Source organism: Diplotaxodon limnothrissa, linkage group LG3 (assembly GCF_057381915.1).
Source record: "Diplotaxodon limnothrissa isolate DT_005_m linkage group LG3, D_limnothrissa_male_GT1.1, whole genome shotgun sequence".
Taxonomy (NCBI): Eukaryota; Metazoa; Chordata; class Actinopteri; order Cichliformes; family Cichlidae; genus Diplotaxodon; species Diplotaxodon limnothrissa.
The window spans coordinates 54,134,527-54,151,478 of NC_140598.1; the positions used below are offsets into that span (position 1 = coordinate 54,134,527).

Genomic DNA, 16,952 nt, shown 5'->3' on the forward strand with positions numbered 1-16,952 from the left:
TCCTTTCCCTGTGCCCTGCTGACCTGGGCCTTTGGGATGTACCCCAAGCCTGCTCCCCCTTGATATTGTATGTATCATATGCATGACGGTACTATGTCTGATGATTAATATGTGTATATTTTCTCTCTTGAATTTTGCACCTATTGATGTTTTTAAGTACTTATGTACTGCTGGTTAGCTTGAGCTGTCATACAAACAAGTAACTATTTTAAAATTAATAGTATGGAATACAAAGTGCAATAACTGCATCTTATAACATAGAAAAGAAAACTTTGTACTATGGAGTAAAAGCAAAAAGCCGCATAACATGAACATATTAAACATATTAAGATAAAATTGTGTAAAGAAAAAGATGTTTTACTGTTACTGCAGCAATTCGTGGCAAATAATTGTATCTTCGTATATTTAAGTCAAATTTTAGGCGAAAATCCCGTTAAAAAGTGACATTCTAACAGTCCTTCCTTCAAACTATTTGTTTATTTTTGCATCTACAGAAAATATGACACGCCAAATCTACGCGCGTAATAAATAATTCATATGAGCAAAAGGGGGGCGTGTGCACCTTGTGCCATTTGATGACGGCTGAGCCGTTTCCCATTATTCAGAAACACATGCCGGAGTTTATCTGCGCCCTTTGCCTCCACATCCACGCTGATTGGGAGCAAAGGGCGATCAGTGCAAAACTCGACGGTGAATAACTGAAGCGTGACGACTTGTGTTTGTGCTCAAGTTTGCTCAAGGTGAGCCGAACGAGGCATCGACAAAACATGTAGGAAACGAGGTGAAGCTTGGGTTCATTTTTTCTGTGAACAGGTTTTTGTTCAGTCATTCATCAACTTGCTTTTCTCGGTGCCCCACAGATCGCTCTCTGCCTGATGGCTGTTCCGTTCGCGTGTTGTTCAAACTGTCGTGGCTGCTGAAAGACGTGACCCCCGCGCATCGCAGAGCGCCACACGCGCACCTGTCGGATGTAAGTGGGAAGCGGTCGGTGAGCTTATAGAGCGAGAGGGGGAGAGAGAGATGGTGACTGCTGGGTTCAGCACGCTGGATAGCGCTCGAGGAATTTGGAAAGTACGGCGGCGGCGGCGCGCGGACGCACGAGGATCTAAGTGAAACGAGTGCGTGGAGCCGCCGGAGAGATGAGCGACCATGGTGGATTTGAAGTTCTCGTTTGCAACAACAGGCGCAGGTAACGTGCGAGTGGACTTTCTGGAGTGAGACATGGACTTTGCTGAAATCATTTTCGCTTTGTTCATCGTCGTGGTCGCGATCGTCTCGCTGTTGTCCAACTTGTTGGTGCTGCTATGTTTCGTCCACAGCACCGAGATACGCCGACAGGTGCCCGGTGTTTTCACCATGAACTTGTCTTTCTGCAACATACTCATCACTGTTTTGAACATGCCGGCCACTCTGGTGGGGATTATCAGAAAGCAGCAGCCCTTTGGAGATTGCGTTTGCCACACGGTGAGCTTTCTGGAGACTTTTCTCACCGCAAACACCATGCTGAGCATGGCGGCTCTCAGCATAGATCGGTGGATAGCGGTCGTCTTCCCGCTCAGTTACTCCACCAAAATGCGCTACAAGGACGCACTGATCATGGTGTGCTACTCCTGGCTGCACTCCTTTACCTTCTCCCTGACGGCGCTGCTCTTCTCCTGGGTCGACTACAGCGACGTTTACGCGTCCTGCACCTTGCAGCCGAGCGAGGAAGGCAGCGACAGGATTAAGTTTACAATCTTCACTATCGTTTTCCACGCCACCAGTTTCATTCTGTCCCTGCTCATCTTGTGTTTCACCTATTTGAAGGTGTTGAAGGTCGCTAGGTTTCACTGCAAGAGGATTGACATTATCACCATGCAGACTCTGTTCCTGCTAGTCGATATTCACCCAAGGTAGTTCACCTCGTGTATTGTGAGCATGATTTCTCCCGGTCTGTTTTGACAGTGGCCTTGTGGCAAAAAAGTCTAAATGTTCTTTGCTGTTTTCAGCGTGAAACAAAGATGCTTAGCAGAGCAAAAGAGGAGAAAGCAGAGAGCCACGAAGAAGATCAGCATCTTCATCGGCTCATTTATCATCTGCTTTGCTCCTTATGTAATCACAAGGTGAGTCAACTCATACATAATTCAACTTACTGCAAAACAACTGCTTAAGAAATAACTGACCCCACACATTTGTAAAATAATACATCTTCGACGGCATTTGACTAAGTAAAAAATACATTTAGCCAGCATGTTGAGATCTGCATCCACGCTGATCAGCTTTGCAGACCTGTTTTCTTCACATGCTAATGCAGTACAAACTCACAATGTCCGATCAGATACAAGCAAACAGTTTATTCCAAGCTGACAGCACACCGCTCATAATTTCAATGATCATTTCCTTAAACTGTGATATGGCTCATTAGCCACCTGTGCTGCGCTGTACATAAACATGGCAGGCTACTTCCAGTGAAAGACACGCATTAGAGTCTAGGACAATAGATACAGTTCAAACAACCAAAGAGGCTCCCAGAGAAGCGTGGAAATGCTTTAGTGGGCCACAAATCGCCCAGATGCGGTGCTGATGACCCATCAATTTGACATTTGTGGTGTGCTCATATATGGAAGGGAAGAAGGAGGACAAATTAGCAAAGAGCAGCGTTTGAGGTGGAGTAACCCCCCACTGACCGTGCCTGCCCACAGGAAGTGTCTAGTGTGGCAGTTGGCACCTAAGCATCCAATTATGATAATTCATACGCATATTTTATCTTTTGTACTTGTAAAGTAGTCTTTGCCTCTGTGGTATTTTGATGGTCGTGTTTGATTTCACTGTTCCACATCCCCCCTGACCAGAAGAATACAGGAGACTGTGTTAGAAATGTGGAGAGGCGCTCAGCTGTGTGGTTTAAGTTGAAAAAGGCAAAACCCTACGCTGTGTTTCAAATACTTTAACTGATAGTATAGTAAGTAAGTAAATAAATAAATAAGAAAATGTAATCTCCACTGGACAGAAAAAACTTCTTTATTGGATAATTTGAAGCGCCTTAATAAAATCTACACAATATCTATGGTCATATGTAATGCCTTTAAAAATGATAATTTCTCCACCTTTTTTAATGTTTTGATTTGATGTTAACGTGGCACTGAAAATGCTTTAGCATTTAATTCAGTAACCAACATAAAGATGTGGAAACTATCTAAATATCTGTGCAGGTTCTCAGCAATCCGGGTCATAGTAGTCTAAGGAGCTTGAAAAGAAGGTGATGGGACTTGTTTAATTGAAGAAGATTCTTAGATGAGACCAGGCATCTTCTTTTTTAAGCTCCTTAGACAACTATATAACCCCTTTAAAAAAAAAAAAAAAAAAACATGTGTCAAATGAGACCATGTTTTGAAATCTATCTGTTCATTTTTAATTTGATGGGATCAATATGTTTAAAAAAAAAACATTAACTGGTGAGACAGGGACACGTCTGTCCCTGTGCTGCTTCAGAGTTTCTTCTACATGCTGAAGTTTTCAAATGTATTTTTTCACCTGCTCAGCAGAGTATCCTTGATCAAGTCTCTCCTGTGAGAGTTAAACCTCACAATTCCTTAAACACGATGAGAGTCTTCATGGCCTTTTTTGGGTATCTATCTATATTTTGCTTTTGTTTACTGGCCTCTTCAGCCAAAAAAGCTGAATTTTAGGTTATTAGAAAGTAAAATATAAAAATGCATTCAGTAGGAGGACAGCTTAACAACTGGAGCAATTGGAAGGTTATTCTTGGTATAATATGACAAATACGCCACAGTAAATAAGCCTACTGACGTTTTCTTTCTTTACTTAGGAAACTTAGTTCTATCAAAATTTATAGTAACATTAACATTTTGGCTTTTTTAAAAAAAAACTTTAATCATAAAAATAAAGGGTGGTTGGTCTGCAGGGTAGCCAATCTATCATCAGGACCCCTTTACTGCAGAGTCATACTGTTAGATTACACACACAACACAATTTTGGTGTTGTCTTGGGGTTATAATAGGTTGCACTTTCCCTGAAAAGGACATTGTCTGTGTGGCAGCATATGTCACTTTGAAACTTGCATGCATTATTCAGCATTAGTGGGTCATCATAAATGTGCATAGTACTCATGTAGTGTGCACTAATGCACCTTCACACTGTCAGAGACGACAGCTTTTGAAGTGCGCTCTGATAACAGAAAGCAATGATCCTGTCATAGTTCTGAGACTTAAAGACACAAATATACATAAACTGAGGCTCAGTGGAAGGAGAGGGCTATTTATACACATGGGGTAAACAGGGACGTGGAAACAGCTGGATGAAATGAAACAGGTGAAAACAATCAAGACAACCAGAGGGAGGGAGTAAAGTTCAGATACAGGAGACATGTTTCAAAGAAAAAAGAAAGAAATAGCAAAAGCTCCAACCAAAAACAGGAACAAAAAATACAATAACAAAAAATCTGAATCGGACTTTACAGGGAAAATTCAAATCTAGATACTTTTACTAAGCAAACTGAAAACAGGGCCAAGGTCAGGGACCACAGCAGGTCTTCTTTAATCCAGAGGACACAGCATCTGTGATTTAAAAAAAAGTCAGATTTAATTGAAAGAAAACAAGAAAAATGATCAGTTTCATCAGCTAATATTTAGTCTGTGTGCTGTTCTTTAGTTAAAAATAGCTTTTGATTATTAGTTTTTGTTAACGTTTCACACAGCCTCCCAACTTTGGTCGAAATGGAGTTCTTTGTTTGGTTTGTTTTTCATTTAGGCATTTAAAAATCTGCCACACAGTTCCTTTTGATCATTAATAACACGAGTGGTCTGAACATAAAAATCCGAGGTGAAAAAATGATAAAAGATCTCCTTCTTTTGAAAGGGCAGAGTTATAAAAAAAATTTCACCACGTTACACCTACCATTGCAAAAGAAAAAGAAAAAGAGCACACAATTGCATTTCCAAGCCTCTTTTATGATCATTATAGAGTACCTAACGTGTTAAAGGTTTTATGGTCAGTCTTACCTAATCATCTGACATGACATCAGGACAAATCTCTGAGCGGCACCTTCACTAAAATGCACTCTGTTTAGTCATGTTTCTCCTGATGCCCCTTCAGGTTGGCTGAGCTTCTCCCGTTCGTGGACGTCAACCGCCACTGGGGAATCATCAGTAAGTGCCTGACATATAGCAAGGCTGCGTCTGACCCCTTTGCCTACTCTCTCCTACGTCAGCAGTACAAGAAAGTCCTGGTCACCGTCGTCAACAGGCTACTCCGACGTGACCTGTACCCTTCGTCTGGCCATAACAGCTCTTTAGACACAGAGAACGACTACTGTCTCCAGAGGATCAGTTAATGGCAAATGCAGGACGTGACATATGCACACGCTACAGTGCAGGCCAAAAATAAAGGTTGCCTCTTGCAGAAAAAAAAGGTGGGTGGAGAGAAAAAAAGAACAGGAGAGAGAAAGAGAGGACAGGTTATTGTTAGAAAGAGAAAAGAGAGTCGAAAGATGGGACAAGGAAGTGGGTGGAAGGTGAAGAAGAGAGCAAAAAAAAAAAAACCATAAGGAAGACGGTGGGCGGACAGGAATGAAAAGGTGGCGATGTGGGGGAGGATGAATGGGCAAAAAGATAAAGAAGAGATGGGTAAGACGACAGATAGGGTGGAGACGTTGGGGAGTGATGGCAAACAAGGGATCTGTGATTCATCAGGAACAGCATTCCCCAGAAACCACACAGCCAGTCTATTTCACTGAATAAGTCATTGGCTCATCTAAAGCTGAGGGGACGCACAGCTGGAGATGAGGTCCCTTCTTCACTCTGAGCGACATGTAAAAGGTGGCCTTCCTCTACTCCAACAACTTTAGAATCATTTCAAACCTGTTCTTGCCCCACTTAACATCGCACACACGGAGGCTGGTGGTCGATAAGCAGCCGAGCGACGACGGGCAAAGAGGGAAAGACTTTTGTTGCTCCTGCTTCTGTATAATGTCCTGTCAGTGAATGGATGCAGACCTAAATGTGGAGGCTCAGCTGCTGCACATTATTGCCATGTTCTGTATTGACTGTGTTAGACTACTTTGCAGTGTCATGTCAGTCACTTAATATTGATGCACTTTGTCTAATTCTCTCAGAGATGCTATACCTAAAGGAGCCAAAGGCATTTGACATTTACACCCTAATCTTAAAGGATGAGTCTGGTGAGAGGCTTTATTCTTTGTTACTGTCACCAAAATCAATTAGTTGGTCGGTTTCTCAGTATTTTCCAACTTCCCAAGCATCCCTGTTCTTTGAATTTCTCAAGTATAGACAACAATTAATGTGCATGTTTAGACTATTTCCATTAATACACAGGTCAGTCTTTAAAAGCTTTATTTATTTATTTTTTAAAAATTGAAAGTTATATTTTGTATACATCACACGTACAATGAAATATGCCAAGGCTTTGTTTGTTTTAGTTTTTCTAATTACCGGTATGTTTTATAGCTCATGAAAATCACACATCCAGTACAACATTCACTAACGTCAATCATAGAATTATTTATGAAGGAGAGATGCCCGACTTTTTAAAAGTATGCAGAGGTGATCTGTGGCTCTGCTGAGGTTGTTATTGAAGCGGGGCAGGTGCAGGAAAAAGAAATCAGGATCTCCGTAAGGCTCGCCAGCAGATGAAAGCTTGATGTGCTCTGAAACCTCCTGGTAGATGCTCCTTTTACTTTGGACTTCATAAAACACAGTGGACCAACCGTTAATAACAGCAACCCAGTTCATCAAGGACTGCAGAAGCTTCACACTGGACTTTAAACACTCCGCTCCACTCTCCTCCAGGCACTAGGACTGAGACTTTCAAATAACATATAAAATTTTGGGACATTTCTTTCCCAGGTAAGATACTTCTGACATCTCTGGTTCAGAAGTGGCTTGATATTAGGAATCAAAGTGGTAAATGCTAATGGACTGGTTCTTGTACAGCACTATTCTACTCGACTTGAACACTCAAAGCTCTCTGATCTAACATGCCTAATTCAACCATTCACACCCATTCATACAAGCGCTTTTTTTCTACACCTAAGTGCTTTCTGTGTAACATTCACATACATTCACACTCTGATGGATACATTGGAGAGCAACTTGGGGTTCAGTATTTTGCCCAAGGATACTTGCACACTTGCACACAGACCAGAGCAGCCAAGGATCAAATCACTAACCTTCTGGCCACGACCAGCTGACATTTGCACGCGGTGGCCCTTGATGCTAAGTCACCAGCCTCAGTCCACTTCTTGTGAAGCTCTTGAATTCTTGAATCGACTTTTTGGCAGTCCTCTAAAGGCTACAATTATTCCTGTTGCTCATGCACTTATCCTACCACACGTTTCCCTTCAAGTCAACTGTCCATTAATATGCTTCAATTCAGCTCTCAGTGAAAACAGCCAGTCTTTTCAGTTGAGACTGTCGGTGGTTCACTCTGTTTGTGGAGGGTGTTGGTGACATCTGGACAGTCGTCAAGTCAGCAGTCTTCCTGTTGATCGTGGTTACGAGGCCTTAAATAGACTCAGAGAAATACAGTATTTATGACGTGTGAATAGTAATTTACTCAAACTGAGAATGAAATCATAAGATAACGAGATACCGGATTTCTGATTTTCATGACCTATCATCAAAGTTACAGAAAAAAACTTGTCAGACATATTTCACATTGCATGCAATGAATACAATGAATGCAATGAATATTTCAAATAAATTGAAAATAAATGAACCTTTTCACAATATTGCAGCTGTCAGGACACACTTGTAGACGGCAGAAAGAAGATAAAAAACTACTTGACCACAAAACATCCATCACTGAATACTTGGCTTTCTTGGTTTTCCCAAATATTATGTTAGTGTGCATTTGAGTCATTATCTAATTAAATAAGCACCAGTCTGCAGGTTGAATAAAGCTAGGTTGTGTGGGCATATCACCAGTCCATAATTTTGGAATGCCATTTTAGCTTGGAGAGTTAATAAGAGGAGGGAGAACACTTTTTATTTTTTTTTTCATTTTGTATATTTGTTGACAGTAAGAAAAAATATGGCAAATTACCAGATTTATACTTTTAAGTTAGAGTTTTTAACTGAATGTACCTGATCACCCACTTTTAACTGAAACGCGTTTGTATAATTGTGTTCTGTTTTGCCAGCTGACTGGAGAAGTCGTTTCTATGGATATTTACATAATGATATTACATATTTTGCACTGTACAGGAACAACTTTTTGTCTAGATAAATGGGGAGCAACGTGATGTAGCATAGGAGTGTTTTCAAAGTGCTTTAAAACACACTGCTCTGTGTTTGTGCTAGATTTAAATATGTGATTTTTTTTCCAGCTGTTCCACACAAGAACCAGAATAGCTGCTTCATTATAATAACAGTTATTATTATTACTAAAATAAAAATCTGGTTATTTGGATGTATTTTACTCACATGTATTTTTTCCTCCTGTGAGCCACTTGCTGTTCTTTGGCAGTGTGATTAGCTATTAGTGGAATATGTGCAATAATAAAAAGCTGTCAATTATAAAATACGAATATGAATGTTTTCACTGCAACGTTGCTGAACGTACACAAATGTCCTTTAATTACATCATATTTCATCTCCAGATTTGATTTGCCAGTTTTTATATTGAATTCAGCCCATGGACACGACAGGCCGGCACACTGAAAGACAAATAGCATGTCTTTTATTTAAATTTGGACTCATTAATTTCAGATTTTACAGTCTTAAATAAATAAAGAATAAACAGATGCATTTGAAAAGGCTTACACGGGGAAGTTATTCTCTGAATAATAAAAAGCTTTCCGGGTCGCACCTGTTTCTGCCTCACAGCCCTGATTGTGGCGCAGATAGCATGCAACATAAAAAATGACTCTGGTGTCACATGGAGAACTTCTCTTGCAATATCGGCAAGTATAATTAAAGAGAGGAGTTCATCTTTGTCAATTAATATATTCAAACTCAGTAATGAATCTCTTTTAATCTGATGCGTGGAAACAGACCAGCAGTAATTACTGGCAACATTAAAATTAGAAATCCCCATTTTTGGTGGCTCGCTCAACCACCGGCACCTCTGAATTCACAGGCAGTTAACGCTTAAAGCAGCTCAGGCTTGTGCAGAAGCCAGAGCTCGGCTATTTTTGCACCTCTTAATTAACCCCAATCACCAGAACCTGATAAAAGAGAAACTGGTAATTAAAACTGCTCAAATGGAAAATGTATGCATGGCACAATATGTGTCACAGCTGCTCGAGTTTAAAAGTACGGAATCGACTGAGCGGGTTTGCAGACTGTCAGGCCTCTCTTGAAAATATGCTTTCTACATGGCTATTAATACATGACTCCTCTCACACTCTAGAGCAGCCTGAGGAGGATTTAAAGACAGCAGCATTGTCTGCATCAGTGGTAAATATCTTAACCTCCTTCCACACTTCAGTCCACCTACATATGGTGATAAAGTAGACGAAATGATAAGCTTGTAATTAAAATAAGGAAGAAAAAAATCCAAGATAAACTGAATTAGAAGAGTCTGATTTCCATATAAGCAGCTTGTTTTCTGTTATTATTATAGAGTGTTGATGGAGAAGGAAGGAGAAGGTCAGGAGGTCATAGGAGAGGGCGCCACTGTGGTGCTGCATGAGGAAGTCAGGAGCGGCAGAGACATGTATGAGGACAGTGAGGCAGGGTTGAGGCGTGCAGCAGGCGTGATAGATGGGTTCAATGTGGGAGTGGGACTACATCGGCTGTGAACATCTTCTTGTTCGCAAAGGTCAGGCAGGAGTCTTTGTGGGCTATGACGTTTGCAGAAGACTTTGTGGTGTGTAGGGAGAGCGGGGAACAGGTGGAGGAGAGCCTGGAGAGGTGGAGGTATGCTCTGAAGAGAAGAGGAACGAAAGATAGAATATATGTGTGGGAATAAGAGGGACAGTGAAGCTGCAGGGAGCAGAGGTAGTGAAGGTGGTGAACCATCCACACCGCACAAGAGAGGTGAAGATAAGAGTGCAGGCAGGGTGGAGTGGGTGGGGATGAGTGTCAGGAGTGATTTGTGAGAGAAGGATAACAGCAAGAGTGAAAGGGAAGGTTTACAAGATGGTAGTGAGACCTGCTGTGATGTATGGTTTGGAGGCGGTGGCACTGACAGAAGGAGGCCGAGCTGAAGATGCTCAGATTTTCATTGGGAGTGAGCACGCACATATATTTGTATGTATATATGTATATATATATCTCTATATATATATACATATATACATATATATAGTTTGTTCATTAAAAGCTGTTCGAAACACTTTAAAACACTTGTCCGTTGCTACAGATCCACCCCTTTTTTTCTCCAGCAGTTTCCCACAGAGACACTTGATCAAAATCACAATTTACAAGTTTGTGCGTGTTTTCCATAGAGGGTCACGTCTCCCACGAGGCTCCTTTTCCATTCAGTTTCTGGGGCATGTAGTAATTTCCATAATACATGAACGTGTTAAGGATCTAATCAATATTCCTGGTTTAGCTGAAGGATGTAGTAGTATTTTTACTTTACCTCCACACCATCCTCCACCTGCCTGTATGATGAATACCCAGGCTTCCGGTTATGCAAATTCAACTCTGCCAAGCTTGAAGAAGAAAGGACTCTAATACTGGCTCAATAAGAAAAACAGATCACCTTCAAAATGGTATTTACTACTAATAATATTTTTTTGTCTAATAATGATTAAGATTTCTGCAGTATTTTATGTGATTTAGCCTTCTGAACATCACCGTAAAAGCTGCTACGCATCCACTTTGATTGGCAGCAAGTTTGAGGATTATAAATTGTAAATGTTTCTTGGTTGCTAGGTTTATTTAATCACAGCCAACTGGTTGTTGCTCCAACCTTGTGAGTTGGACTCAGGCTTACAAATATTCTTAAAAAGTCTTAAAAAGCTTAATTTAAAATGACATGTTGTCCAAAGCAAAACTGACACCAAAGAGAGAAGGCAAGAATAGATCAAAAGATATTAAGTACTCTAAGTATTTGCCAGATGTACAGCTACATCAGGTGTGTTATCAGGTGTGCTGGCCACTTTGTTAGGTACAACACGTCACCTGCCCATTAATGCAAGTGTCCAATCAGCCAGTCACATGGCAGCAATTTGATGCATTTAGGTATGTAGACACCGTCTACAGTCTGAAGTTCAAACTGAGTATCAGAATAAAAAGGAAAGGTGACTTTGAATGCAGCATGGCTGTTGGTGTTACATTGTCTGTGTATTTCAGAACCTGCTGATCTGCTGGATTTTCACACACATCCATCTCTGGGGTTTACAGAGACTGTTCTGAAAAAGAGAAAATATCCAATAAGCAGCAGTTCTCTGGATTAAAATGCCTTGTTGATGTCAGAGGTCAGAGGAGAATAGCCAGACTGCATTGAGCTCACAGGAATGCAACAATAACTCTGGTAACCAGGAGAAGAGCATCTCTGAATGCACATGTTGAACCTTGAAGCAGATGGGCTAATGATGGGCAGATGGGCAGTAGCAGCAAGAGAGAGGCAAAAAACAAAGGCTGAGAAACCTTTATAACCTTTCAATACACAAATTGACCAATACAGGAAAAATAAAAACACAAGTCACGTAAAGACTTCACTAAAACTAGCAACTCTGGTACTAAGTACTTGCAACATACGTTATTATTATTATTATTATTATTATTATTATTATATGTAAGTTCTGACTGTGACTTACTCACACACTGAAAGCAGCATTAGGTGCTTGTACTCTCTTTCTCTGCGGGCACCTGACTGGTTTGGGGGGATTTTTGTGGATTAGACCGCTTTAAGTGTATAGAACAGACAAATAAAACTAGAATATTGTGTTTAAACGTAGCACAAAGCTTCCCACAGGAAGGGGGATACAGAATGAAATGATAATCTGTGGCTTATATATGTATTTTTTTTCTGCTTATTCTGTTGGTTTTTGTTTTTTGCCCTTTATCCCCGTCCCTCTTCTTTCTCCCCTTTCTTTTCCCCAGTCTGTCCCGTATTTAACAAGTAAAAATAAAATAAAATAAACAATAAAAGGTGAATCAAATAGACCATTACGGAGAGGCTGGGATGGTCTATTTGGTAAAGTAAATCCGTTGGGCATCTTTCTTCGCCTTTAGACAGTAATTCTGACGGCAAAAGAGCCAAACGGGACAGGCAAAACAAACAAACAAACAAAAAGATAATCTGTGGCTTCATGACTAAAAGCAAGCTCACACTGACATTTAATATGATGTTATAATTTTACAGTCAGTTTAAAGCAAGAAGAAGCACCGACACAAACTATTGTTGCACACTTGAATTAAAATGAATTGAAACCAGTGTGGCTTTGTGAGTTCGCCTTTACTGCATCTGCAAATATATACATGGACATAGCACAGCGTTACACACTTTTGCAGTCTCACATAACGCTTATAGGCGCACTGCCTTATGGGTAGTGTTTAAACTCAAATCACTAATATTTCTTACAGTGGAACAATGAAATATACATAAACACAAGGTAGTGTGATCCACCAGTCTACATCTGCTGTGATTACAGCCCGGTACAGGTATAAATCCACAAAAGTGCCACGAGGTTTCCACACAAACTAATGAATCAGATCTAGCTGCTAATCGTTAGCATCACAGCTAATTCACATCGCTACCAATAACTTATACACTAATGACACATAGTGGGGATTAACGGCCAACTTTCCCACATTCTCTGCAACCCCGTGGACTCATCTGTAGACACATTTTAAGTTATTTACCATCTTGTATCTGCTTACCTGCAAATATATACATGGACATAGCACAGCGTTACACACTTTTGCAGTCTCACATAACGCTTATAGGCGCACTGCCTTATGGGTAGTGGCTGGCTTCTTTACTCCCGCTAGAGCTGCTCATTTTAGGGGATACTCCCTCTTGTGGTGTAACGGAGGAATAACTACGCTTCCTGCACTATGTCATTTTTGGAGACTGGGGCACACATTATTTTACCACAATCAAAGAAAATACAGATGTGAACAATCAGACCATTTAACTAACTACAATATTGTCACTAAAGATTATGGGGGGTGTCTTGTTTTGTCCACAATGTCTTTCTTGTCCTTACACTCTCCCCTCAAAAAGTTAATGGCGTCCCGACATTCTACCAATATCAGTCCTTATGTGGCAACTATACATTGCTCGTAGGAGGCTACATCCCTTTAGGAGTCAGAGTTCAGCATCACTGCTAGCCACAGTGAAACACATGACATGTATCTCCCCTTCATGTCATATGTCGCAGCAGGTGTTATTGTGCACGATAACAGTCCACTGCTTTTCCATCCATATCACGGGTATCTGCATCTTTACTGAGTAAGGTGCTCTCACCTGGACATAACCTCGCTACATGACATGGGTGCCATTCTCATTACAGGTCATTCCACTGTCTTCTTTATAGCTAACAAAACAGAATTAACATTTCTATCCTTCTAATAAGCATTAATAAAAACCCAAAAATGTAACTGTTATAACTGCTTTACTGCAATATGTAACATATGACTGTGTCTGAGGTATTTATTCAAGTGCTAACGTTGGCTGTCCTAACTTGTGGTAAGTAAACATTAGCTTTTGTTTTCTCATTCTGAAAGGATACTTTTTCACACTGGCAGGTGACTGGTCAGTGTCCTCTTGGTCACTGCACTCCATCTCGAGCTGGTGCGTCTGCTCTGTGTCTTTAATGTCCTCTTGTGCCTCTGTATCCTCGTCATGCTGGTCGCGTTGGTGTTCTATATCATTCACGCCCAGATTCTCTTCTTCGCAATCCTCCTGGTGTTCCCTGTCATTGTCATCACAGAGATCCTCCCTACTGCCTGCTCCACTTTCTGCATTGAACTCTGATGCTTCTGTCCACCAGGACAGTCTACCACGTTCCCCTTGTTCTGTTGCCAGTCCTCTGATTGCCCTCCAGTCATCTTCATCCTCCGAACTGTGCTCTTGCTCATGCCGCTCATGTCTGTCCTTGTTGTTTTTCTGTTTTTGCTTTCCCAGTTCTGCATGTGAGTTGACTTTTCCGGCTGGTAAGAAGTCACACGGCAGCAGGAGGTTCCTGTGGACGACTCTGACACGTCCCTTGCCATTTTCTGGCTTAATCTCATATACTGGGCTCTCCTTATGTTTCCTTTGTGTCACCTGAAACACCTGGTCCTCCCAGAAGGATCTCAGTTTCCCTGGTCCTCCCTTCTCACCAAAATTCCGGACCAGTACTCTGCACCCTGGGTACAGCTCTGCACCATGTGTTTTTCTGTCATAGAGCACTTTTCCCCGTCGACTCTCCTTACAGGCTGTCGCTGAGGCCAGTTTGTAAGCGTCCTGCATGCGAATCTTCCACTTCTCAGCATAGTCTTGATGAGAAGGGCTTTGGTCATTAGCTGTGAGACCAAAAATCATATCAATGGGGAGTCTGGGGTTTCTCCCAAACAAGAGGAAATAAGGTGCATATCCAGTAGCCTCGCTGCGCGTACAGTTGTACGCATGGACCACCTTTGCCAGGGATGCCTTCCAGTCTGCTTTTGCCCCCTCTGGGAGGTTCCGAAGCATGGCCAGCAGTGTCCTATTGAACCTTTCTACCTGACCATTTCCCTGGGGGTGGTATGGTGTGGTTCTGGACCCCTTGACTCCACTGTATCCCTCCAGCTTGGCAAAGAGTTTGTTTTCGAACTCTCTTCCCTGGTCATGATGGAGCCGTGTGGGAAAACCAAACTTCAACACAAAGTCTCCAAATATTTTCTCTGCCGCTGTTTTGGCACTTTTATCTCTGCAGGGATAAGCCTGAGCAAATCGTGTAAAGTGGTCCATGGCCACGAGGATATACTCATACCCTCCCTTACATTTCTCCAAATGTAGAAAATCAATGGAGACCAGCTCAAACGGGTACGTTGTAGTGATATTGATCAGTGGGGCTCTGGTGGGCTTGTGGGGACGCTTGTTTTTTAGACAACTACACACCTGTGTTATGTAGTGCTCCACGTCCTTCTGCATGTGAGGCCAGTAAAAGCGATCCCGAATGAGGGCCAAAACTCTCTCCACCCCCAAGTGACCCATGTCTTCATGTAGTTCTTTATAAATGAGCGAATGGAACTTCTTAGGCAGAAGTAGCTGTGTTCGGCTGAGTGTTTTCCTGTACAGTAAACCATCATTATCAAGGTGCAGTTTCTGTTTTTCCCTTGCCAGAGCAGCGATCTCCTTGTTGCCTGCCTGTTTTCTGCCTTTTGGCCACCGATTAGAGATGACATACTTCAGGACTTCCCCGATCACAGAATCCTCTTTTTGTGCATCTCTTAAGTTTGCCTTAGGGATTTCCAGACCTGACATCCCTACCTCCTCACTTTGCTCTGCTACCACAGTTGAGATGTTTAACGGGCAGAGCCAGGGTTCACTTCCCTGCAGCTGAACAGCCAGAGCCTGAGTCACGCTGTTTAGGACCTCAGGTGTCACTGCTTCTGTACACGTTTGTATGTAGTGTTCCATATCCAAGGGCATTCGTGAGAGACCATCTGCATCCCTGTTAGCTCTACCAGGTCGATACTTGATGGAGAACTGGAAGTCAGCGAGTTCAGCCACCCATCTGTGTGTGGTTGCATTCAGTTTTGCCGTTGTCAGCACATATGTGAGGGGGTTATTGTCAGTGTAGACAATGAAGGGTGGTGAATAGTAGAGATAATCTCTAAACCTCTCACATATGGCCCACTTCATGGCAAGAAATTCCAGCTTCCCTGAATGGAGGTGGTAGTTCTTCTCTGGGGCAGTAAGGGTCCTAGACCCATATGCTATAACCACTAGCTTCCCATTTTGTCTTTGGTAAAGCACAGCTCCAAGTCCCTCCTGTGATGCATCACAGTGTAAGATGAATGGTTGCTCAAAGTCAGGATAACCTAAAACGGGGGGCTGAATGAGGAAGTTGACGAGCTGACAGACCACCTGATGATGCTCAGCTGACCATACCACTGGGTGAGAGGATGGTAGCTGACCCCCTTGATTCTTTGTCTTTTTGTTGTCTTTTGACGCCCTGACTCTCCCTTCCCCTGGCTTTTCTGAGGAGAGCAGGTCATAGAGTGGCTTTGCAATGCGCGAAAAGTTAGGAATATAGTTGCGATAGTATGAGATGAATCCCAACAGCTTCCTCACTTCCCCAATGGTGGTGGGGTTCCTTTGTTTTAAGGCTTGGACAGGCGCAATGTCAGCGGGGTCCATGGTGTGACCATCTTGAGTTACCAACCTCCCCAGGAATCTCACCTGATTTTTGAACAGTTCACATTTCCTGGGTGTTAATTTCACTCCATGGCTCTGATAACGCTGCAGGACCTGCTTTAGATCATTTAAGTGGTCCTCAAATGTTTTTGAATGAACAAGGTTGTCATCCAAGTAAGGCAGACATGTGTCGTCCCGCAGCCCTGCAAGGCATTCTTCCATCGACCTCTGAAACTCTGCCGGTGCAGACGACAGCCCAAAAGGAATTCTTACCCATTCATACAATCCCCAGGGTGTGATGAATGCTGTGAGAGGGCGACTTGACTCTTCCAGGAAGCCCTGGTGATAAGCCTTCCCTTGGTCTAAGACCGAGAACCAGGAGCTTCCTTTCAATGTGTTGAGCATATCCTGTATGCGTGGTATGGGATGGCGGTCCGGGATTGACTTCGTATTTAGCTCCCTATAGTCGCAGCACAAGCGGAGGCCGCCATCCTTTTTTCGCACACATACGATGGGGCTGGAGTAGGGGGATTTTGATTTCTTTATCCACCCTCTATTCAGCAAGTCTTCCAAATATTCTTTTACTTCTTTATGAAGTGGCTTAGGCACTGATGTATATGTTCGGCGAACAGGTGTGGGGTCGCTGAGGCGGATCTTAAGCTGCAGTGAGGGGATATTGCCAACATCGTGTTCATCACGAGCAAAGGCAT

General features: G+C 42.3%; 1 protein-coding gene across 1 annotated transcript; it reads left to right on the forward strand.

Annotated features, from left to right (window-relative positions):
• The first annotated feature begins 1,221 nt into the window (after nt 1–1,221).
• Nucleotides 1,222–5,332, forward strand: gpr78b (G protein-coupled receptor 78b). The gene is made up of 3 exons (XM_085350922.1): nt 1,222–1,892; nt 1,989–2,102; nt 5,095–5,332. Exons 1-3 carry the CDS (start codon nt 1,222–1,224, stop codon nt 5,330–5,332), a joined length of 1,023 nt encoding a protein of 340 aa, XP_085207048.1.
• The last annotated feature ends 11,620 nt before the right edge of the window (nt 5,333–16,952 follow it).